This window comes from Thecamonas trahens (genome assembly GCF_000142905.1).
Source record: "Thecamonas trahens ATCC 50062 unplaced genomic scaffold supercont1.70, whole genome shotgun sequence".
Taxonomy (NCBI): Eukaryota; order Apusomonadida; family Apusomonadidae; genus Thecamonas; species Thecamonas trahens.
Genome location: NW_013657610.1, coordinates 62,828 through 86,250, shown reverse-complemented (window position 1 = coordinate 86,250; position 23,423 = coordinate 62,828). Strand labels below are relative to the sequence as shown.

Here is a 23,423-nt window from a genome sequence, read left to right as displayed (position 1 = left end):
TCATGGTCAACTCATTGATCATGCTCTGGATGCTGTCATCCTTGATCGCGATTTCTCCGTTGTCAGCAAGCCAAAAACACGCAGCTTCCGACGAGTTGCGTCGGCAGAGCTGGCCAGGGCAGAGCGGGGCAGAGCGGGGAGGAGCTAGTGCTCGTCACTCGCTTGGCTACGAGCCGACGACTGATGATCCGTCGGGGGCCTTTGGTCGTGTCGAGGCCGAAGATGTCGACGATCCGTCGATCCTGGCCCTGGCCCGGGCTGCGAAGGCAAAGCTGGTGCCAGCCCCCCACCGGAGAGAGGTGACCGACGAGATGGTGGCCAAGGTCAAGCAGCTCAGTCGCGATGGTGTGACTCTGGCAGTTATGCGCAGGCGTGGCATCCATCCAGACGCCGACGACATGGTCTACACCCAGATCCGCTACAACGGCACCCTCCTCCACTCGGGCTGGTACCACGTCAACAGTGGCGAGCTGAGCAAAATGGTCAGCCTCACCCTCGAGGCTAACGCGAGTGGCGCCGCTGCCACCGTCGCCGCCACCGCCGCCACCGCCGCTCAACTGGCTTCACCGTCGCCGCCACACTCCCCCTCGCCGCCGCCGCCGCCATCGCCGCCGCCGGCACTTGAGCTGGTCAGCCGGCCAGGACTGGGCTTGGCCGCATCGTCGTCGCAGCCAAGCCGCAAGCGCGACCTGGCATCCTTGAATGGCATCATCCGCATGCCGCACGTCATGGACCTCCGCGATCTCGAGCTGCGGACGGCCGACGGGCGGACCATCCCCGTCGAGTTTGACACGCTCAAGGGCGCTCACACCGACCCCATCCACGGCGATCGCTACCTGTTCACCATCCGCGAGCCCGGCTCGCCCTTCCTCCGCGGTCCGGTCGTCCGCGAGGGCTGGTACTCGATCACCGAGCTCGAAGACGTCCTTGCCAACGTTGCCGACTCGGCCGGCCCGCCAACCAAGAAGCGCGCCCTGCTCTAGCGCCCAGCTCTAGCGCCCAGCTCTGGTGACCAGCACTCGCACGTGCGGCTCTGCCCCGTCGCATGCCTGCACGCTTCCCACGCGCTCGCCCAACTAAATGATAGCCATCGGCGCCGCCACCACCACCGCCGTCCATCCCCCACTCGATCGGTCTTCAACAGCGGATCACCATCACCATTCATCACCATCGTCACGTCAGCAATGCGTCAGCGGCACAGCAGCGCGTTAGCGGCACAGCAGCGCGTCAGTCACATGCCAAATCTCCGTTTCGGCGAGCGGCGGGATGGCGGCGAAAATGAGCTTCCGATTCTCCGCGTTGACCAACGATTAACAAAAGGAGAAAGAATGGTAAAGCGTCGGAGAGCGACGCGGTGGAATCGATATCGTCAACTAAAGTTGATTGTTCGCGAAGGCAAGTCGTTCATCACTCCCTGGTCACGCTACACGTGTCGACAGGTGACCCACAACAGGTACGGTGGTCGGAAGCGAAGCGGAAAAAGCAGCTGAGGTGGAAGAGAGGATGGTGGAAGGGCAACTGGTGGCCTTTGTTGGCGTGAGAGGCGGGCATATCCCTCCTCTGTGAGCCGGAAAGGTGGTGGGTGGCGCTGACGAAGAGTGAATGGTCGGCGATGCGCGGGATGGGCGGCCGGTCACGCGACATGTCCCGGAGCCAGCCAGGGGCAGGTATAGAGAATGCGGCAAGTTAGAGAGATATCACTCACATGGAAGGTATATGGTACTATGTGCAGCATTGCCTCCGAGTTTAGATCGAATAGGCGTGTAATCTCGCCCTCTCCAACTCGCACACCCGCGCCCGCTGCAAGTGCCGAACAAACGGCGCACGTCATCAAAAGCCTTTGGTTTTTGGCGGCAAGGCAACGATCTTTTGAACGTTGTTTAATCGTACCGACACCTGAGGTCACCAGCTTGGTCCCTTTACACACATTTATCGTCGAGCACTTGCTGAAAGATGGCAAGTAGCTCGTCGTCGTCGTCGCAGTCGTCGTCGCAGACGCTGACGGCGTCTGCATCGTCGTCGTCGCTCGGGGATGTGGCGAGGAGGCGTGAGGCTGCGCTTGCGCTAGCCGATGATCGTGAAGAGGTGAGGCTCCTGGCAGACTTTGACGAGTGCAAGGCGAGCGTGCGGTGGCTGGTGGAGCAGGCGAAGGAGAAGATCGAGTACTCGACGTTCATCTGCGACCCGTTTGTGCGGCTGCCGCAGTGGAGCGGCGGGCCCAACGGCGAGCCGATGACCGGCAAGGTTGAGTACTCTGACAACGACCCGACTGTGCGGGACGTGCTGGTGGCGGCTGCCGAGCGCGGTGTCGAGGTGCGGATGGCTTACAATCCTGCCTCGTGCTACGGCAACCTGTCGGTGGCTGAGTTCAAGGCTGCGATGGCGCCCGTGGAGATTGTGTGCCTCCGCGGCTCGCTGGGGCCTGCCCCATGGATGCTCTACTTTTCCAACAACGAGAGCTGGTCGTACCACCACCAGAAGTACGTGGCCATCGACTCGGCCGAGTGGGTCATGGTCACCGGTTGCGACATGAACACCGAGCGGGCCGGCTGGCTCGAGGTCAACGAGCTCGGCTACTACTGGCACGAGCTAGGCGCCGTCATCCACGCCCGGAACGGCTCACAGACCAAGGCGGCCATGGCCTCATGGTTCTCGTCCAACACCAGCGGCAAGGTGAGCACCCAGCGTGTGCCGCCGCTCCCACTGGTGGCGCACGCCACCGAGGCCCAGCTCATGCGCGAGCTCATCGAAGGCGCCAAGTCGTCCATCCACCTCGAGAACCAGGCCTTTATGTCTGGCGAGTCCTCGCAGAACGGCATCGTGGGCGCCATCGCCGCGCGGGTGGTGCGCGCCGTGGAGGAGGGCGACGACGCCTTCCGCGTCGTCATCCTCACCAACATGGCCCAGCAGGACGAGCCGTCCTTTGTCACCCGCCTCTACTGCTCGTCGTCGCTCGTCTGGAGCCTCCGCCATCTGGAGCGGACCGTGGCCGCCGCAGGCGTCTCCACTGAGCAGCTCTACCAGCATGTCTTTGTCGGCTTCCTCGAGCACGACTCTGTCCTGGTCAAGGTCCACTCGAATATGATCGTCGTCGACTCGCAGCACCTCATCCGCTCCTCGTCAAACCTCTCGGACCGCTCGCTCTCGTCCGAGCCGACTGACTCGGAGCTCGGCCTCTTTGTCTCGGGGCCCGAGGTGGCCGCCTTTCAGGCCCGCCTCTTCTCGCGCTACCTTAGCGGGGAGGATGTTGCCGCCGGCGATGTGGTCTCCGTCTTTGCCGCTGCGCAGGCCGGCCACGGCATCTTTGTCCCTGTCGAGCGCGACCTCTACCGCTGGCCCGACTTTGTCCTCAACGCCCTCATCGGCTTCCTCCAGTCAACTCCGGCCACCGGCGGCAAGGAGCGAACCGAGTTCTCCATTCGAGAGTAGCCACATGCCCGAGATCGGCCCGCCACCGCCGGCAACCTTCATGCGTGTCCGCGGGTGGGGGTGCGCCACATAAAATTAGTGTTACACAGAATACCTGGATCAGGTCTGGTTGATCCGCTCCACGATCCGCACCTTGCCCGCTCGCTGCAGCTCGGCACACAACAAGAAGCTGGACAGAAGAGAGCAGGAGCAACCGACAGCTCTCGGTACTCCTCGCCGGCACTGCGGGTGGCAGAGAGCGAGCACGCGAGTGACAGACAGGCAGACTGTCCGGAAGACCAGCAAGGTGCGGCATGAGCGACTGGTCCTCGAGCTCGTCGGGCTTGGCCTCGGACTCGAGCCGAGCTGATGATGGTGGCCGAGGAGGAGCAGCAGATCATGGCCAAAGTCGGACGAGCAGTGATCCCGATGGCGATGGCGCTGGCGCTGGCGCTGGCGTTGGCGTTGGCGCTGGCGCTGGCGCTGGAGGAAGAGATGTTGCTGGCTCTGCATCTGGTGCGGGGGATGAGTCCTTCTACTCGGCGCTGTCGTTGTCGTGGTCGGCGAGGTGGCAAGATGCCGATGCCGATGGCGGTGGTCGTGGCCATGGCAATGGTCGTGGTCATGACGATGGTCGTGGTCATGACGATGGTCGTGGTCATGACGATGGTCGTGGTCATGACGATGGTCGTGGTCATGACAATGGTCGTGGTCATGACGATGGTCGTGGTCATGACGATGGTCGTGGCCATGTCGCCGGGGCCGTCTGTGTGGTCTGCCGCTGGAGTCGGTGCTGTGCCTGGCTCAGGTTCTGGCTCATCGGCATCATCGGCATCATCGGCATCATCGGCATCGTCGCCAAAGTCGTCGTCATCGCAGACTCGGCTGCAGTCGTGGTGGAGTACGACCAAGGCGAGAGTGGCCGAGGGGTGGCGATGGGTGGTGAGCTCTCGACCAAGGCGGTATGCGCGCGATGTGCTCATCTGCATGCTTGCGGGCGCGGCGGTGATCAAGGCCAACGCTATCGGCCTGGGCTACCTCGTTCTCGCGGCAGTGCTTGTGGTGAGCACGCGAGAAAAGGCAAGCCGGCGGCGGATGGTGCTGCGGGCGGTGGTGGCGGCGGCGATGGGCTGGCAGTACGCCATGGTGGTGGGCGGGCGCGGGCGGGTCCGGTGCGACCATGATCTGGGCTCGATCTGTGGCTCAGGCGTGTGCTCGCCGCTCGGCTCGTGCCTGTGCAAGCCCGATGCGGCCGGCGGCGGGTGCGAGACGGCTCGGCGGCCGGGTCTCCGGGTCGGATGGGATGCGTCGCTCGCCGAGTGGCTCGGCCTCCTCATGACCAATCGCTGGTTCCTCGTCCTCGACGCGCTTGTGGTGGCCGCTGCGTTTGCCATTCCGTCACAGACCGGTCTGTCCGCCGAGGACGCCGCGGCCGACGAAGAGGTGGCCAGCGAGGTTGCCGGGGCCGATGCGGTAGAGTCAGCCGTTGGATCGCCGGCCGCCGAGAACAAGGCAGCGTTGGCCATGACGGCGTCGGCAGCAACCGACGCAGTGCTCCGGCACTCGTATCGGGTCGTCCTGCTAGCAATCCTGGTGGCTGTGGCCGGGCGCGAGGAGATCACCTTGCTCTCGATGGGCTACTTTGCCATTGCGCTCAAGTACCTACGGCTAGCGGACTCGATCCTTCCGCGCCGTCGCAAGCTCTGGGGCCTCCTCCAGCTCTACAACTTTGTGGTCATCTTTGCCAAGATCGTCTTCCAGTTCCCGCTTGTCCCGCACGACGTAGCGCCGGTCGTCCAGGCCAACATCGGCTTGTTCAAGCTCCCCTACTCGAAGCTCTTCTCATCGGTTGGCCTCGGCCTCGACATCATCATCTTTCTCCTCGTCCACGTCCAGGCCGTCGCCTTTACCTCGGCCCGGTACGAGATCTTCCACGCCCGCAACCTCGCCGCACTCCGCCACGCCAAGATCAAGGCCGCCTACGTGCGGGCCCAGCGCCGGGCGGCCGAGGAAGAGGTTGCAGCTGCGCGCGCCCGCGAGGACATCATCCGCCGCGAACGCACTGCTCAGCTACGCGAGCAGCGCAAGCATCGCAAGGCCCTGTTTGACGTCGACTCTGCCGCCGCTCATCTCGAGGCTGTCGCCCGATCGCGTGGAGTCTCGCTCGCCTCGCCGCCTGGCGAGGTTGACGACGGCGGCGGAGACGCCGTCGCCATGGACGATGTCGATGTGGCGGTGGACAAGAAGGCGCTGTCGTCGTCGCCGCATTCGCTCGACTCGGACTCGGACTCGGACTCCGAGTCCGAGTCCGAGTCCGAGTCCGAGTCCAAGCCGCTCATAGTCAAGATCAAGGACGCGCTGGCGAGTGTGCAGCGAGCGGCGATGGCGGTGGTAAGCTCCGGGCGTGACAAGGCAGGGGCCGGCGGAGCGCGGGTGATCAAGTGGGCACTGTGGGCGGTGGACAGCGAGATGTACGAGACCGAGAAGGTGCGGCGGGCGATGCTGACCGAGCACACCCAGTTTGCCACCGAGGCCGATGCGGCGCTGCTGGGCGCGATGCGAGCCGAGGGCAAGGTCGCGCCGTTGGCGCCGCAGGTTGTGATGCTTGCGGCAGAGCGGCAGGCGCTTCTGGGAAAGCTGGCGGCAATGGATGAGGCCGAGGACGCGTTGGAGGCAAGCTTGGCTGATGGCGCCGCATCGGCCGTCCTGCTACGGTGGGAGCGTGTGGTGGCGGCGGCGCTGTACGCGTACAACAACGATCCGTACTACAACATGAGCGCGCGTGTCCGTGGGCGGCTGGAGGCGGTGGAGGCCAAGCTGCCGCGGGCATCGACGGTTGCCATTGCCCTCTTCGCGGCTCAGCGGCTGGCCTACCACTCGACGATGGTGGGCGTGGCGCTGGCCATGGTCCTCGCGCACCTTCTCGGAGCCTCGATTCTCTCGTCGGTCCTTCCCATCTCGCTGGTCTTGGTGGGCCTTGTGCGCTACCCAGAGCCATCGCTGGCTTACCTTGTGGGCATGTCGCGGTACGTGGAGGCGATGATCATGATCAAGCTCGTGTTCCAGCTCCCGCTCTTCTGCATCAAGGTCTTCCGCGACGTCGAGTCAACGTCGACCCGGATCGGGTACGCGTTCAACACCGCAGACACCTCGTGTCCGCCCCTCATCGCCTCATCGTACAGCAAGCGGCTCTCGCTCCCGTGGGTCATCGGAGTGGTCAAGTCGAACGAGACGGTCTTTCTCGCTCACGTCGCCATCGATCTCGTCGTCCTTGTTGTGCTGTACATCCACATGTGGATCATCCGGCGGAAGGGGCTTGACAAGGAGGAGGACGAGAGAGAGGAAGAGGGAGGAGTGGAGGAGCAGGAAGAGGCGAGTGACTCGGGCTCGGGCTCGGACTCGGGCTCGGGCTCGGGCTCGGACTCGGGCTCGGGCTCGGGCAAGGTGGCGCAGATCAAGGCGATGGTGGCGGAGATCAAGAGCCAGATCATGGGATTTGTCGAGGGCGTGTATGCGGAAAAGGCGGCCGAGGTGGATACGTATATGGCAACGTTTGGGACGGATCTGGCCTCGTTTGTCTTCACCATCTTTATCTGGGGCGCGTTCCGCAAGGACGACGGGAAGTCGACCAACTTTGTGCAGTTCCTCTTCGCCAACCAGATTCCTGTCACCTTTATCGTTGTGCTTCTCGCGCAGTTCATCCTCATTCTCGCCTATCGGGCCGTGTATCTCAAGCAATGGCTGACGGGCGCGCTGGTGTATGCGTGCGGAGTGACCATCGGCCTCCACGTCTTCCTCTTTCTCTACGTCCCGCAGACAACGGCCAAGCCGTTTACGGCCTCGGGCGCGCTGGTGGTCTTCTACATCCTGCGGATGGTATCGCTGGTCCTCGTGGCCATCCAGATCCGTTGCGGCTTCCCACGATACACCTCGGGGCAGGCGCTGACCCAAAAGGCCTCGAAGATGGGCGGGTATGTGTTCTCGGCCTACCTCGCCCTGCCGTTTGTGTACGAGCTGCGGGTCCTTCTCGACTGGATGTGCACGCCGACGACACTGCTCTTCTACCAATGGCTCCAGGTCGAGGACGTGTTCTCATCGGTCTTTCTCGTCAAGTGCCGGCTGCTCTCCGAGGCCGCCACTGAGCGATCGCGCGGCGAAGCGCGGCCTGCGGCGGTCAAGCTCTCTACTGGCTGCGTCCTGCTCGTCTTCATGGTCATCATTCTCTGGCTCCCGCTGTTCATCTTCTCATCAGCGAATCCTGCGCTGGCGGCCAATCCTGTGGAGCGAGTCACGGTGAGCATCCAGCTCGACGCGCTGGCGCCGCTGTACGAGGCGATGGTGTCGACGGAGACAGGCGATCTGGCTGTTGTCCGCGAGGTGCAACCTCTGGTGGGCGGAGCCACAAACTTTACCCGGACAGTAGAGGCATCGTCCGGCCTGCTCTCCGAGTCGCTCTTTCGCAAGGATGCGGTCCAGGTGGCCTCGCTGCCGGTCATCTCGCAGCGGGCCTGGCCTGTGCCGCGGGCGTTGGCAGCGCAGGCGGCGGCGGATCTTGCAGCGGCCGGGCGCGGTGAGCGGGTGGCGCGGCTGGTGGTGCGAATGCGAGTCGAGCGGGTGAAGGAGCAGGAGCATCGGGTCGTCGCCGCCAACTACGGCCGCGAGCTGAGTCAGGCCGAGGCCGGGGAGCTCGGGATGATGCTAGGCAACGCGAGCCGTGGCGCCGGTCTCAGCACCGATAGTCTGCTGGAGGCCGGATGGAACGTGACCGGGCTTGGGATCGGGCTCACCAAAGTGCTGCCCCGGATAGTGGTGCTCGGCGCGCCGGCGAGTCCGCTGAGCGGGAGCGGGGCGACGACCATTCCGCTGGAGATCGGGGCGCTCTCGCTGAGCGACGGAAGCGTGCAGTGGTTTGTGAGCCAGCGGAGCGAGGCCGGGATGTGGGACGCGGTGCGCGGGAGTGGGGCGCGGCCGATGATCTTTGTATACTCGAACGAGTTGCCGGACACGGTGCTTGCGGTGCTCGGCGGGCTCATCGGAGTCTACGTCGGCGTTGTGCTCGCCATCGGGCGGATGCTGCGGTCGTACGTCTCGGGCGTGGCCCACTCGATCATGTTCAACCACCTCGAGCCGAACCCGGACCCGATTCTCACGCTCTGCCGCGACATGGCTGTGGCGCGCCAGAGCAAAGCTGGCCTGCGGCTGGAGGAAGATCTCTATGGCGAGCTTGTCGAGCTGTATCGGTCGCCTGAAGCACTCATCGCGCGAACCAAGGGCGAGATGGCGGCCATGGCCGAGCTAACCCGTGAGCAGAGCCAGGCCGCGGCGGCGCGGGCACGCGAGGCGCGAGTCCGGGCAAGAGAGCGGGTCCGGGATCGGGCACGGGCACGGGCAAAGGAGCAGGAGGAGGAGAAAATGAAGCTCGAGTAGTGATGGGCGACAGCAGCTGTGTTGTCTCCAAGGTAGTGGCGATCGGGCGGGCGATCGGGCGGTCGGGCGGTCGGACACGTCTCTCAATCTCCGGCTGCTGACGCGGTAGATCGGAGAGGCGGCAAACGGAACAGGACGGAACAGAACGGGACAGATCAGAACAGATCGGATTGGATTGGATCGGATCAAATGGCGTCACGGCGAAAGCAGCGGCGACGTGTTGTGCGAACGGCGACGATGGCGTGCGGGAGTGTGGTGGAGGTTGTGGCAGGCGACATTGCCGAGGAGGAGGTCGATGTGGTGATCAACGCGGCTAACTCGCTCTCGTTTACGGCCATGGACTGCGGCGTATCGGGTGCACTGAGACGAGCCAGCCATCCGGTGGACGTGACGAGGAAGATCAAGCAATGGTGGCGTGACGATGGCGAGGAGAGGTCAGGCGTCAGCGTGCCATCGACTCAGGCCGGAGTCCAGCTGGCTGAGGGAGGTCTTGCTGTCCGTGGTGTGCGGTACGTCGTCCATGCCGTCGGTCCCATCTGGACAGACTGGCCCGTGGCAAGAGCCACCTTTGCCAAGGTTGTCCCGCGCATCCGGCGCACCGTCCGTCGTGCTCTAACGGCCGCAGAGCGCGTCGTTGCCGCCCTGGATTCTGTCCGCTCGCAAAGTGGTCGGGCCGGGCCGGCGGGCGATGGGGATCGTCCAGATACGGTTGAGGAGGATGTTGGGGTCGAAGTGAGAGATGATGGTCTTGCTCCGGGTGGCGAGTCTGTGATGATGGCGTCTGTGGCGGTGCCGGCCATCTCGGGCGGGATCTTCACCCACTACAGCGCGACGAGCAAGATCAAGGCTGCAGAACAGATGGCGGCGCGGACGGCGGTGGTCGAGGCGGTGATGAGGTGGCTGGCGCGGCGGAGGGAGAATGGCACTAGTCGGCATGTGTGGAACATCCGGCTGGTGGACATCTGTCCGCGCGGCGTAGCCATGTTCGCCAAGGCCTTTGATGTGGCATTGGCGGCCGAGGGCGAGGCCGACATCGGCGAGAGCGGGACTGTGCGGGCGGAGGAGTGAGTGGTGCACGACCAGGGCAGCGGACACAGGGCGGCTACAGCTGCGACCAGGATCACGTGTATGACCGCGACTATGATCACCACCACAATGACCATCACAATGACCATCACCATCACAATGACCATCACCATCACCATCACAATGACCATCACCATCACCATCACAATGGCCATCACCATCACCATCACCATCACAATGACCATCACAATGACCATCACCATCACCATCACCATCACAATGACCATCACCATCACCATTACAATGACCACCACCACCACCACCACCACCACCACCACCACAAACACACACACACTCAACCCCACCCAACCCCACACCCCACACACACCCATACCCCCCACCATGCACCGTCTCGCCACCCTCCGCAGCATCCCCGCGGCACACTCTACGGGGCATCTGTCCTTGTCCGTGCCGACCTCAACACGCCCATGACCACCACCACCACCACCACCACCACCACCGACATGCCCACCATCTCAGATCCGACCCGTCTCCTTGCCGCCCTGCCCACCCTCCGCCTACTGACCGAGGCACAGGCACGGATCACTCTTGTCTCACATCTTGGTCGTCCGTCTGCCATGCACTCTCTGCCATCGGCGGAAGGGAGCCATGGCGAGTGGTCGCTGGCCGATTTGGCCGCCGGTTTTGCATCTTCGGGGGAAACCACAGAAAACCACACTTTGCAGGGACATGATCACCACGACCATGATGTGCTCGGCCTGGCAAAGGATAACCTTGCCTTCTCGATGGAACCTGTCGCTGCAGAGCTCGCATCGTTGCTCGCTGGCGAGGCAAAGGTCTCGTTTGCAAACGCCTCGTCGTGCGTCTCGGCAGAGGCGGCCACCGCCCGGGATCGACTCGGGCCGGGCGAGATCGTGGTGCTGGAGAACACACGCCTGCATCCTGGTGAGACGGTCAACGAGCCGGCTTTTGCTGCTGCTCTAGCACATGGCGCTGACCTGTACGTCGGTGATGCCTTTGGCGCCGCGCATCGCGCCCACGGCTCGACGGTCGGCGCTGCTGCCGCCGCCCGCCACGCCGTCGCCGGTCTGTGCATGGAGGACGAGCTTGCCGCGCTGCTCCCGCTAGTCGACAAGCCGCCCAAGCCATTTACCGCCATTCTCGGTGGGGCCAAGGTCTCGTCCAAGCTCCCACTCATCCGGGCGCTCCTCCCGCGGGTCGACACCCTCATCGTCGGCGGCGGCATGGCGTACACCCTGCTCGCCGCGCAAGGCGTGCCGGTGGGCAACTCGCTCGTGGAGCGCGAGCTCCTTGCCGACGCCGCATCGCTCGTCGACGACGCCGCCGCTGCCGGCGTTTCGCTCGTCCTCCCCTGCGACGCCGCCATCGCTGAGTCGATCTCGGCTGCCACCGTGGGCGACGTTGTCGACCTCGCGCCGGGTGCCGGCATCCCGGATGGAGCCATGGGCCTTGACATCGGCCCGGCCTCGCTTGACCTCTTTGCCGCTGCCCTCAAGGGCTCGCAGGCAGTGCTCTGGAACGGGCCCATGGGCCTCTTCGAGTCACCACCGTTTGCCACAGGCACCGCCGGCCTCGCTCGCCTCCTCGCCGACCTCCGCTCGGATGACCCATCGGTGGTGACTGTTGTCGGCGGCGGCGACTCGGTCGCTGCCGTCGCTGAGCAGAACCTCACCAGCGCCTTCTCGCATGTCTCCACAGGCGGAGGCGCCACCCTCGAGCTGCTGCAGGGCATCGAGCTCCCGGGCGTGGCCGTTCTCAGCAAGTAGGCGACCCAGCTCATGGGCGCTGTCTCCACCAGAAAACCAGCAGATACACAGTCTCTAGGCAAAAGCAGAGATGACTAAGCGTACCGAGCTTGATCGTGCCCCCCCCCCCCCCATCGAATATCGTCGCAACACTGCAAACGAGTGCATTCGCTGCGTGCTCTTCTGCTTGCGCCGCCGGCGCCGCCGGGCCGATGATGTTGTCGACCGGTTCGACTCGGTCTCCAGCAGGGCGTCGATAGCATCGCGCGACCGCGATGTTGTCATGGTTGGCATGTCACCAGAGATGGACGTTCGCATGTGGAGATTGGACGACGTGAGAGGGACCGACTACACCACCAACCTGCTGTAGCCTTACACCAGCTCATAAAAAATTTACTGACACCCCCCACCCCCCATCATCACCACTCTCAACCAAAGTTGGCGCGAAAACAGCATGATGGCAAAGTGAGACAGAGAGCGACCTCAATGCGACATGGCGAGGAGGAGGAGGAGGACGAGGAGGACGACGACGACGTCGCCAACACCTCCCTTAGCCCCAACACGAGGACAAGCACGAGAACGAACATCAGGATATATACACATAGGCATAGACGCGCGCATACATACACGTACTCATGTCGTCGTCCATTCCCATCACCAGCACCACCACCGGTCCGTCGCTCTTTGACCAGGACCAAGGCAGTGGCTCGTCATCGTCATCGTCAACAACATCATCATCGTCGTCATTGTCAGGGAGAGGGGAAGGCAGACGGGGAAGTATGGCAACGAGTGGAGGGGATTGTTCTGAAGGAGGAGGAAGTCGGTCGGATGTAGATCGAACTCCATGGGGAGAGGGACGGGCATGGGTATGGGTATGGGTATGGGTATGGGTATGGGTGATGGGGTGATGGTGGTGGTGGTGATGGAGACGGCCGGAGGAGGATGGACAAGAAGACCATTGTGGCTATCTGTAGAGAGAATGGAGGGTATGTGACTCCGCATCTCAATGATAAGCTCTATCTTCATTTCAAGGGCTTTACAAGGATCAGAACTTGGATGAGTATACCGGTGTCAAGGCATTGTGGCTCGAGGGCAATGGCATCTCAAGGATCTCGGGCTTGAGTGGTATGACTCAGTTGAGGTGTCTCTATCTTCAGCAGAACTGCATCTCCGTCATGTCGGGCTTGAATGCTCTCGTCAACTTGGACACCCTCAACTTGTCGCACAACTTTATCGAGTCGGTCCAGGGACTCGAGTCGTGCTCTTCGCTGCACACGCTCAACATGACACACAACAGGCTGGCGAGTGTGGAGGATGTGGCTGCGCTGGCGAGTGTTGCCTCGCTTGGCATCATCGACCTCTCGCACAACTCGTTGGAGGATCCTGCCGTGCTTGACGTCTTTCGCGCTCTGCCGAACCTCGGCGTTCTCGTCCTGGTCGGCAACCCGGTGGTCCGCGCAATTCCGCGCTACCGCAAGACCGTCATCGCCGCCCTACCGAACCTCAAGTACCTCGACGACCGCCCAGTCTTTCCCGATGAACGCAAGTATGCGGAGGCCTTTGCCGCCGGTGGGAAGGAGGCCGAGGAGGCAGCCCGGGCAGAGGTTGCTACAGCCAAGCAAGCCGAGGCGCAGCGCCGGTTCGAGGCCATGGAGCAGCTGAGGGCAGAGGCGCTCGCAGAAGCTGGCATCGACGCCGAGGAGCACGAGAATGCCGTCCGGGCGGCAGAGCTTGCCGCCCTCGACTCGACAGAGTACTCGGCGTACCAGACGTTTGTGACCGAGGCCGAGGAGAGCAAGGCGCTGATGGAGACGCTCAAGGCCGGCGAAGCCGAGGCCGCCAAGCCAGATGCGGCGGCAGGACCGGCTGCTGAGGCCGAGGCTGAGGCTGAGGCTGAGGCCGAAGCACCGCCACCGCTCGAGGTGGTGCTTGACCCAGCCGAGTGGCAAGCAAAAGCCAAGGGCAAGGAGGAGGTCGACGCAGTTGTCGACGTCACCAAAGTCGTTGTCGAGGAAGTGGACGAGGTGGACTCGGACGATGACTCTGAGGAGGGCGGATGAAGACGAGGTGGATTGAACAGTGAACAGCAGCCACAGGGAAGAAGGAGGATTGTGGTCATGATCTCGACAACGTTGGAGTGCTTGGGGAGGGAGGGGGACGAGCAACATCGCCACATAGCGCATAACGCGGTAAACGACGCGGTGGACAACGCCCTCGCCGACGAGCTACCCACCCCCACCCCCTCGCACACACACACTCCCCAACCCACGTAGACCGACATGATCGCTCATTCATGTACCTCCTCTGATGACAGCGACTACCAGCAAGACCGACTGCGCAGGTCAGTAGCTGGTAATGGCTCCAGCCGGGCAGAACAGAGTCACTGTCGCATGTTTGCGATATGTATTTTTTGGGGATTCTCTGGCGAAAAACGCATTCGGTGTCGCTGTGACGGCAAGGAAGCCGGCAGAGGGAGGAGGGGAAGGGGAAGAGGGGGTACGGGGGTACACCTCTCTCGTGTGTTGTGTGCTGTGGGTGTGGGAGGCATATGGCTGAAGGTGCAGGGGACGGGATGGTGTGGAGGACTGCTGGGGGTGACCTGGTGTTGGAGGTGTGCTCGGCTGTGAGGAGAGGTGACCAGGAGGAGGTGAAGAGGCTGGTGACCGAGTGCGGAGCCGATGTCAATGTGGCCGACAAGGACGGGTGGACACCGCTGTATGTTGCTGCTCAGGACGGCACTGGGAGATGGTCAAGTGGCTGGTGGCCGAGGGCGGAGCCGATGTCAATGTGGCCGACAAGGACGGAGGGACACCGCTGTATGTTGCTGCTCAGGACGGCCACATGGAGGTGGTCAAGTGGCTGGTGACCGAGGGCAGAGCCGATGTCAATGTGGCCAACAAGGACGGAGGGACACTGCTGTATGTTGCTGCTCGGAAGAAGAGCTGGGAGGTGGTCAAGTGGCTGGTGACCGAGGGCGGAGTCGATGTCAATGTGGCCGACAAGTACCGAAGGACACCGCTGTATGCTGCTGCTCAGAACAAGAGCTGGGAGATGGTCAAGTGGCTGGTGACCGAGGGCAGAGCCGATGTCAATGTGGCCGACAAGAACGGAATGACACCGCTGAATGCTGCTGCTCAGGACAAGAACTGGGAGATGGTCAAGTGGCTGGTGACCGAGGGCGGAGTCGATGTCAATGTGGCCGACAAGTACGGAGGGACACCGCTGCATGCTGCTGCTTGGAACGGCCACATGGAGGTGGTCAAGTGGCTGGTGACCGAGGGGGGAGCCGATGTCAATGTGGCCGACAAGGACGGAGGGACACCGCTGAATGCTGCTGCTCAGGACAAGAACTGGGAGGTGGTCAAGTGGCTGGTGATCGAAGGCGGAGCCGATGTCAATGTGGCCGACAAGGACGGATTGACACCGTTGCATGTTGCTATCCGCAGCCGCCACGCCAAGACTGTGCGATGGCTGTTGTCCAAAGCCGGTATTTCCGTCTATCAGTCGGCGCTTCAGCACGCAATTCTGCTGAACGACGTCGAGTTTGTCCAGCTCATTGTCTCTTACCGCGTCATCCCCGACGACGTCACCTATGCCCTCGCGCGCGATACGCCCAACCTCTCGCCCGACGTTTTTACTTTTCTTCGTCTCGCTCGCCCCGATCTTCTCTCGGCACCAATTGACTCCGCCACTTCGTCACTTACAACGCCTCTCCCGTCAACTCTGAGCGAGTTCTCGCCCGACTCTGATGACAGAGCCGGGCCGTCATCCTCACCCGCTGTGCCCCCAAAGACCTATGACCTCTTCATCTGTCATGGCTCGTACGACAAGGGCCTTGCGATCGACCTCCGCGATCGCATCCTCAAGCGGAACCAATCCCTCAAGGTCTTTGTGGACACCAAGTCACTTGACGGCATGCGGTGTGCATACCCAGATGACTGCGCCGACATTGTCAAGGCGTCGCGGGTCGTTGTTGTCATCGTCTCTGAGTACTTTCTCGTTACACGCTGGGCTGTGGCCGAGGCCAAGGCCGCACTTTGTCCGGCAAACCACTGCAAGGTATTCCCGGTGTTTCCCGGCCATGGCAACATTTCGCTTGCTACGCTCAAATCATTCCCTGCACCCCACAAGTTGGCCAACCTCGACGACCTCCTCGCTGCTGCCGAGGCTGATCATGCCGCGCTCCAAGGCGATCAATCCAACGCTTCTCTGCAAATAGCAGTTAAGGCCTCCACGTCTGCTCTCCACTCTGTCATCAAGCTCATGTACACGTTCTTCCAAGTGCCAGACCAAGAGCGTCAGTTCCGGACCTGGCGCCACAGACATCTCACTCCAACCGACAAGGTCGATCACGTGATCACGGCCTATGCGCTTCTTGACCATGGCTTGGCACTGTATGACTTGCGTCAGATCTCTGTCGAGACGTCGTTAGAAGACCTGGCGGTCCGCTCGCTGAAGGTGCTCTCAAAGGTTCGCATTCTGCCGTCGACCCTTCCGCCCAAGCCACTCCCGTCTGCATACGTGCCATTGCGCTCCAAGCGTGCCGCTGCCGTCTGTGCGTTGCTGAAGGAAGAGAGCGTGACGGTCGTGGGTCTCAAAGGTCTCGGTGGCATCGGCAAGTCACTCCTGGCTGCCGACATTGCCACCCAGCCCGACATCGTCTCCGAGTTTCGAGTATTTTGGCTCGAGCTGGGTGAGGACCGCACTTCGAGCGATGCTCTCACGCGCAAGCTGGGCTACCTTCTCGAGCAGGGTCTCGGTTACAAAGTCTCACAGTTTGCCGAGCTGGACGATCTCCAGCGCAGCCTTGCTGATCAACTAATAGTTCTTGCCGCGGCGGGAACTCGTGTCCTTCTCGTGCTCGATGATGTGTGGACCGCGCGACAAGCTGAGGTTTTCACGAAGGCTGTCCGTCCTCCGCACGCCGTCCTGGTCACAACCCGCAATTCGGCCAACATGGTGTCGTCTACTGCAACGGTGACACTCGGCATGCTCTCGCCAGCCGACGCGCGACTTGTGCTTACCCGCCACGTCGGACTCGACGGTATTGGCCCCGACGACGAGAGGATTGGCCGACTGGCCGAGCTCTGCCACAACCACGCCATCGCATTGGCTGTTCTGGGTGGCTCGATCGACACCGTTGACAAGCTCGACACTGCTGACCGCGACTTTAATGCTATGCTCTCGCTCGCCTCGGACAAGTTTGCTGGCTCGCGCTATGAGGACATCTTTGCCATTATGTATCATGCCGTGATGCGCCTTGACGACTACGCGCGGAATGTGTACGCCATGCTTGGCCTTTTTCCATCTGACACGACGATTGACATGCTCATTATTGAGCCAACGCTGGAAATGTCCGAGGCTGTGCGCAAGGTTGCGTGGGATGCACTGGAAGCTGCGTCGCTGCTCTCTGCTATCCGCAATCCTGAAGGCTTGGTCGTTGGCGTTGAACTCCACGACCTCCATCGCGAGTTCCTGCGCAAAGCAGTTGATGTCGAGCCTACTCTCTTGGCCGCGCGGCACCTTGCTCTCATCTGCGGCTGCCCTCCAGAGTCAGCCTCCCCGCAGCAGCAGTTGCCGTCATGTGCAAATCGGGCGAGTCAAGCGAGCGCGAGAGGTGGGCATTTGTCCACGGTGTTTACCATCTTGTGGCGGCCAACACTCCGGCAGCGCACAAGACTGCTGTTGATGTGGTTCTGTCATGGGACTGGCTCAGTGCGCGGGTGGCCGGCGATGTGGCCGGCGCGCTTGCAGACCTCCGTGCGGTGGCTGAGCTGCGTGTTGAGCGGGTGAGTGTCGTTGCTGAGCTGGAGCGAGCACTGGCACTGTCGCAGGACATGATTGCGCGGGGCGAGTGCACGCTGGGTGCGGCCATTGTCAGGCGGTTGGCATACAAAGGTGTGACGTCCGAACTTGCTGCGCTGGAAGCGGCAGCGCGTGCGAGTCTGTCTCATCTCACATATGTGCCCATCTACGCCATGGACCCAAGCTCACATCGTGGCGCGCAGCGGTACGTTTTTCTGGGGCCAACGCCGGCCCGGTGTGTACGGCGCTGAGTGGCAGCCGTGTGGCTGTGGGCTGCGGTGCCACCGTTGATGTACTGGACGTTGTGGCGGGCAAGCGTCTGGCGGTACTCGATGGACACGCAGAGGCTGTGCGCGGCATCAGCTTGCTGCGGAACGACAGTTTTGTGTCGTGGTCTGCCGACGGCACATTGAGGGTGTGGACGCCGACGGATGAGCCACCGTTCTACCACAGCACGGTGCTGGGTGGCCATCCGATGGCCGTGGAAGATGTGATTGTCATCGAGACTGCTGGTGCCGATGGTCTCCCGGCGCTATTGTCATGGTCGCGCGCCGGCGAGTGGGCACAGGTGCCTGTGGTTTGGATGTGGCGCTGGAACGGCGAGCGGTACGAGGGCGAGTGCTGTGGAATCCTTGCCGGTGGTCATGCTGTGGCGGGGCTGGTGGTCCTGTCGACCGAACTCGAGAATTCTGACAGCTCGCCTGTTCTGGCCACATGGACCGAGAGCTGTGTCCAGGTGTGGCGCATGTCCGGAAGCTTTTACCGTGTGATGGGCGCTCTAGACGTGAAGGAGGGGATCAAGGCAGTGTTTTCTACTCGGAGCAATGACGACCGTGTCCTGGTGTGGCGCAAGAACGGCACGGTGATCGAGATCGGTGTGGGTGACGATGACGAGGAGCGCGTGGTGTACGCCGAAGCCGCCCGACTCGCGGTGGCAACAGAACATGACCAGCTGTGGTTGTGGGCGGGTCGCGGTCAGCCGCTACAGCTCCTGTCAACGTCTTCTGAAGTAGCGGAGACTTGCGGTGCCGTACCGGTCGACGTGCTGAACAGCGCAGCTGTGATCGGCGCTGCGGTGTTGTCACCACAGCTGGCCGTGACCTGGCTGTCAGACCATTCGATTGTGGTCATACATGACGATGGCAGCTGTGAGAAGCTGCGCGGCCACACGGGCCAAGTGTGTGGTGTGGTCGCAGTGGCGCACCTTACCAGCGCGGACCACACGCTCCCAATACTTGTGTCGTGGGCGATGGATGGGACCATACGGGTATGGCATGCGCCAGATGTCTCTCCAGGCGACCCGAAGCGCTACAATCCTCCTGTGACTGTGCTGACAGGCTCCTCGTCGGGACACAGCGCGTCTGTGCGCGCAATCTGGTTTCTTAAGTTTACACCGTTTACGGTCGCCACAGCGACAACGAGCTGGAGTGACAATGTGCGACTTTGGCAGCTTGACGCGGGTGTGTTCCGCTACCTCGGTAAGATCAAGCGGCCGAAGCGAGTAAGAGATGCAGTCGCGGTGGAAGACCTGAATTTCTGCTTTGCTGGTGAGACGTATCCGCTCGTGTTCCGAGTGCCGAAGACTCCGCTCGCGCTTGCATTTGCACCTCGCCGACCTCCGATTCTCATCGGTCCGCCGACGACACCGTACACCTTGACCATCGACACCGCCGACAATGCCAACACCACCGACACTGCCGACACTGCTGACAGCTCTACGTGAAGCAGCGTTCGTGTGCTTGCAGCGCAAAGTGGGGACAGAGTACTGGTAAGATGTCTTTGCTAACAACAAGCTTGAAGCTGGTGCGGCTACAGGTGGATGAGCGGCGCCTCGGGATCAAACGAGTCGGAGTCTAAGAAGATGTTGTCGTTGTCGTCGTCGCCGTCGCCGTCGCTAGTGGTAAATGTAGAGCTGTTGCTTGCGACGCTACTACTTTCGTTGTCCGCGACAGAGTCTGCTCTTGGCGCCGATCGGCGGTAGCGGGCGAGCGCTGGGTTGTTGATGAGAGTGAGGGCGAGGAACCAACGGTTGCGGGCGGGAGAGGAGGCGGGGCCATCGCGCGGCGAGCTGAAGATGTCGACGGCGACGCGGAGCACGGGGTTGTTCACCTGGCGATCGGCAAGGAGCATACCAACATAAGAGCAAAAGCCGACATCAACAGGAGTGAGCTCAAGGCCTCGCGGCTGGGAGGACTTGTCGGGGCGGTAGTACTGGATGATGTGGAGGAAGACAAAGACGACAAAGTGCAAGAGCGAGAGCGGGGCTCCAATGCCGAGATAGACGACAAGGTTGGCGTAGTAGAGGAGATCGCTCGCAACTGGGCGCTTGATCTCGCCGTCTCCGGTGAAGACGAACTGGTACTCGGCGCGCTTGATGCCGCGGGTGATGGAGTAGCTGATGATGGTGGCGATGAGCCAGTGGACGGACCAGTCTGAGAACCAGGAGGTGAAGACCCAGAAGAGGGCGGCAGTGAGGCCGGAGAGGATGACGACAACGGAGAGGATAGTGGTGCTTACGGCGGCCGAGAGCATAGTGACGGACGGCATGATGGCGGCGGCGAGCGGCGAGGTGGTGACCCGGTGCTTCCAGGGCACGATCTCGACCTCAGCCGGTAAGACGCCGGTCTGTGCCATCCGCTTCTGATCGAGCTTGCACTGGGCTGTCATGGCATAGGCGCCGTGGAGAGAGAAAAGAGCCATGACAATGGTCCACACGACCCGGAGAAAGCGGAGAAAGGCGATGACCGAGTCAAACATGCCCGGCTTGAGGCCCAACTCGAGGACCAAGCCCTTGAGGATGACGATGATGATGTCCACAAACATCCACGAGAGGGTGAGGACGACAGAGACGGTAAAGACGGTAAGAAGCGCGGAGATGATCATGAGCACCGGCACAAAGTAGACCTCAGCCGGCGGCTGGCCTTGATCCAAGCTCAGGAGCGAGCGCACGTGGCGACGGGCAGCGAGGAGTTTGGAATGAGCAAAGGGGATGAGAGTCGATGATGTGCTTGCCATCAGATCGAGAGCCTCTACAATGAGAGCAACTGCAGAAGATCCAAGCCAGATGACAGACATGATGATCATGGGGCCCTCTGGAGCAAGGCCATTGACCTTGTGAGACCATGCTGTGGCAAGGACGATGAACATGATGAGCTCGATGACGATGCAGAAAGCAGCGAGGAGACGAGCATCTGACGAAGCAGAACAATGTAGGCCACGAATGATATAAAATGCAGCTAGAGCGGGGAGTGCAAGAGCCAGCCACTTTGACGAGGACATGTTTGTGATGGTGATGAGGAGGGTGAGGGTAACAAACAGAAAAATTGCCGCACATACGCCGACACGCGAGACAACCTCCTCTGCAGCCCAGACCACACTTCCTTGTTTCTCGTCCACCCAAGGAAGTAGTACCCGGTACAATCGTGTAGCCATGTCAAGTTATGAGGCAGGCGGGGGGAGGGCGGGGGGGGGGGGGTTAGAGGGGTGGAAGAGGCAAAGGACATATTTTTCGGCGAGTCGCCGCGTCAAAGCCGGGCATGGGCCGGTTATTAGTAAAGGATGCGATCAGGATGTGATCGTACGATTGTAGGTAAGAATGGCGAGGGGGATCATAGTATAGAGAGGCGCGAAGGCGATGGAAGGGATGGAGGTGTGGTGGGAATCATCGGTGTCATGGTGGTGAAGCAGCAGACAACGTGAGTTATCGTTGCCATCAATTGGTCGGCTCGTCGAGTGGTGGACGGAGGATGGCTGCTGGCCTCACAGCCGTGTGGACCATCTTTTCACTGTTCTTAAGCAGAAACACACCACAAGCACACATGGACTATTTGACCTTTTAGTTGTTAGTGTTGTGTGGGAGTGTCTGGTTGCTAGATGTGTGTCGTGTGCCCAAGAGAGCCGCGCAAGTCGATCGGTCCGGAGAGGGGAACGCAATGTGCTAGTTAAAGACAATTAGTTGACCGACGTCTTCAAGCTAATCGGTTAGCTTACGGCTCTGTGGTCTAGTGGCATGATTCTTCATTAGGGTTGAAGAGGTCCCGGTTTCGATCACCGGCAGAGCCCCTTTTTTTTTTGCTTTTGCCACCCTCCACACCCTCTTCTTACCGTGCGCAGCCACACCTTGGGCGTGATGTGGTGTTGGTGGACAAGCGGAGTCATGATGGCTGATGGGTGTTGTATATGGGGCTGAATTTTGTGGTACTGAGTTCGAAACTGGTTGAAAGCATGATGACGCCCTAGTGCGGCTGGCGACCTGCTTCGCAAGCATTACAAGCACAGCAACTGGCACACTGAACACAATCAACTCAATCACGTTATGCTGCTCCTCGCACCTTGTTTACTTCACTCTCCTGACGCTGTCTGTATCCACATCTCTAACGTCTTCATAGTGCCATCAAAGCAATCATTTTGGGAGAGAATCGGTGATCGTCAAACAGCGCACAGACACGCTGCGTTCATTGAGCAGCTTTCATCTGCTCATCAACTGCCTCGACCTCTCGCGCGCCGACCCCTCCCTCGGCCTCTCCCCTGCATCCATGTTCCCATCGATGAGCGTGCGGCTTCTGTGGCTGCGGCCTCTTTTGCGGCCGCGGCTGCAGCCGCGGCTGCGGCTCCGCTCCTGCCACTGCGCCCGCCTCGCCCGCCCCCTCTGCGCCCGACCCGCTCAAAGAGCTTGGCCTGCGCCCGTGCATACGCTGCGGCCTCGGGGTCTTCCACTGCCGGGGCCTCCACGGCGATGCCTGCCTCTGCGGCGGCGGCACTTGTTGCCGCCTCTGCGGCCTTGTCGGCCTCGTCATCGTCCATGGTCGACGGTCGCGCGGTTGTGGTATCGACTCGAGGACCTGCGCCAGCCCGGGCGGCATACACGCGGTCGAGCTCAGCCTCGAGATCGCGGGCGTAATTCTTCATCTCCTTGTACTTACCCAGCCAGTGGGCCTGGCGCTCGTACATGAGAAGGAGGGCTTCTGCTGGCGACGGCGCCTTGCGCTGCCGTTCACGCTCGACCTCCATGCGGAGGATGTCACGCTCAAAACGGGCCTCCTCGGCAGCCTGCGCCGATGAGGCCAGGAGCTTACTTACCCTTGCTTCAAGCACCGCATTGCGCTCTTCCAGCAGGGTGATCCTGTTCCGCGAGGCAGCCAGCGAGGCCTCTGCCCGCTTCCGGGCATGCGCCTGGGCCTCAGCGACATCACGGGCGCGTGCAGCCTTCCGCTGGGCCGCCTCAACAGCACTCCTCAGATCATCCTCAGCAGTGACATGATGCTTCACCCCCCCAGACCCCCGCGCACTCGCGCCTCCAGCCGATCCCGCCCCAGCCCGTGCCTTTGCAGCCTTGGCCTCATCCACCGCCGCCTGCAACAAGCCGATCTTCCTCCTCGCCTTGACCAGCTTATCCGCAGCACCACAACAAGCAACACCCGACGATCGTGCCATGGAAGCAGCAGCCGAGACAGGCGAGGAGGACAACGAGGCGCCAGTGGCGGAGATGGCCACAGAAGGCGACGAGGCATGACCAGCACCAGCAGCAGCAGCAGCAGCAGCAGCAGCAGCAGGACCAGCACCACCAGCAGCAGCAGCAAGACGACCAGCAGAGCGGCGATCAGGACTCTGACGACGAATCAAAGACAACGATAACGATGACGATGAATACGAATATGATGATGATGACGATGATGATGCTGCGGCCGTTGCCATCTGAACCTCTCTCAGATGCTTCTTCAACGAGTATATGGTATCTTGATCGTGTGACCATCGTTGTCGCCACTTGCGATTCTCTTCCTTCTCTTCGGCCACCATTCCTTCCAAACTCATCATCCGTCCCTTGAGCGCCTTCACCTCCTTCCTCAGCTTGTCCGACTCGGCCGCCTCGGCACGCGCCTTGCGCTCCAGGTGCTCCACCAGTGGCTTGGCTGGGGGCTGCGCAAGCGTAGTATGCGCAAAGTAGAGGTTGGGGGGTTGGGGGGGGTTGCT

At 61.7% G+C, this 23,423-nt stretch overlaps 7 protein-coding genes and 1 non-coding gene across 8 annotated transcripts; 7 read left to right on the top strand and 1 right to left on the bottom strand.

Moving 5' to 3' along the window:
* Nucleotides 1-311: 311 nt before the first annotated feature.
* Nucleotides 312-1,098, top strand: AMSG_11184 (uncharacterized protein; the record flags this gene model as incomplete). Its single annotated transcript, XM_013897476.1, has 2 exons — nt 312-336; nt 388-1,098. The coding sequence occupies 2 exons, from the start codon at nt 312-314 to the stop codon at nt 981-983; spliced, it is 621 nt and encodes a 206-aa protein (XP_013752930.1). The 3' UTR covers nt 984-1,098.
* Nucleotides 1,099-1,953: 855 nt separating this feature from the next.
* Nucleotides 1,954-3,429, top strand: AMSG_11183 (phospholipase D; the record flags this gene model as incomplete). Its single annotated transcript, XM_013897475.1, has 1 exon — nt 1,954-3,429. One exon carries the CDS (start codon nt 1,954-1,956, stop codon nt 3,427-3,429), a length of 1,476 nt encoding a protein of 491 aa, XP_013752929.1.
* Nucleotides 3,430-3,780: 351 nt separating this feature from the next.
* Nucleotides 3,781-8,840, top strand: AMSG_11182 (uncharacterized protein; the record flags this gene model as incomplete). The annotated part of the gene is made up of 2 exons (XM_013897474.1): nt 3,781-3,924; nt 3,985-8,840. 2 exons carry the CDS (start codon nt 3,781-3,783, stop codon nt 8,833-8,835), a joined length of 4,995 nt encoding a protein of 1,664 aa, XP_013752928.1. The 3' UTR covers nt 8,836-8,840.
* A 232-nt stretch (nt 8,841-9,072) lies between these two features.
* AMSG_11181 (uncharacterized protein) lies at nt 9,073-10,054 on the top strand (the record flags this gene model as incomplete). The annotated part of the gene is made up of 2 exons (XM_013897473.1): nt 9,073-9,190; nt 9,275-10,054. 2 exons carry the CDS (start codon nt 9,073-9,075, stop codon nt 9,901-9,903), a joined length of 747 nt encoding a protein of 248 aa, XP_013752927.1. The 3' UTR covers nt 9,904-10,054.
* A 299-nt stretch (nt 10,055-10,353) lies between these two features.
* AMSG_11180 (phosphoglycerate kinase) lies at nt 10,354-11,720 on the top strand. The gene is made up of 2 exons (XM_013897472.1): nt 10,354-10,485; nt 10,687-11,720. Exons 1-2 carry the CDS (start codon nt 10,386-10,388, stop codon nt 11,667-11,669), a joined length of 1,083 nt encoding a protein of 360 aa, XP_013752926.1. The 5' UTR covers nt 10,354-10,385; the 3' UTR covers nt 11,670-11,720.
* Nucleotides 11,721-12,192: 472 nt separating this feature from the next.
* AMSG_12423 (uncharacterized protein) lies at nt 12,193-19,176 on the top strand (the record flags this gene model as incomplete). Its single annotated transcript, XM_013897485.1, has 4 exons — nt 12,193-13,672; nt 14,394-17,200; nt 17,254-17,658; nt 17,712-19,176. The coding sequence occupies exons 1-4, from the start codon at nt 12,776-12,778 to the stop codon at nt 19,174-19,176; spliced, it is 5,574 nt and encodes a 1,857-aa protein (XP_013752939.1). The 5' UTR covers nt 12,193-12,775.
* An 86-nt stretch (nt 19,177-19,262) lies between these two features.
* On the bottom strand, nt 19,263-22,886 carry AMSG_12422 (uncharacterized protein; the record flags this gene model as incomplete). The annotated part of the gene is made up of 2 exons (XM_013897484.1): nt 19,263-20,606; nt 22,113-22,886. 2 exons carry the CDS (start codon nt 22,884-22,886, stop codon nt 19,263-19,265), a joined length of 2,118 nt encoding a protein of 705 aa, XP_013752938.1.
* On the top strand, nt 21,444-21,515 carry AMSG_20083. Its single transcript has one exon. It is a non-coding gene; the product is annotated as a tRNA-Pro (tRNA).
* Nucleotides 22,887-23,423: the final 537 nt, after the last annotated feature.

Excerpts from the sequence above, each read along its gene's own strand:
- AMSG_11180 (XM_013897472.1), top strand. The coding sequence starts at position 10,386 with ATGCCCACCATCTCAGATCCGACCCGTCTCCTTGCCGCCCTGCCCACC. Across the intron at positions 10,486-10,686 it reads CACTCTTGTCTCACATCTTG|AGCTCGCATCGTTGCTCGCT; the intron begins GTCGTCCGTCTG and ends CTGTCGCTGCAG.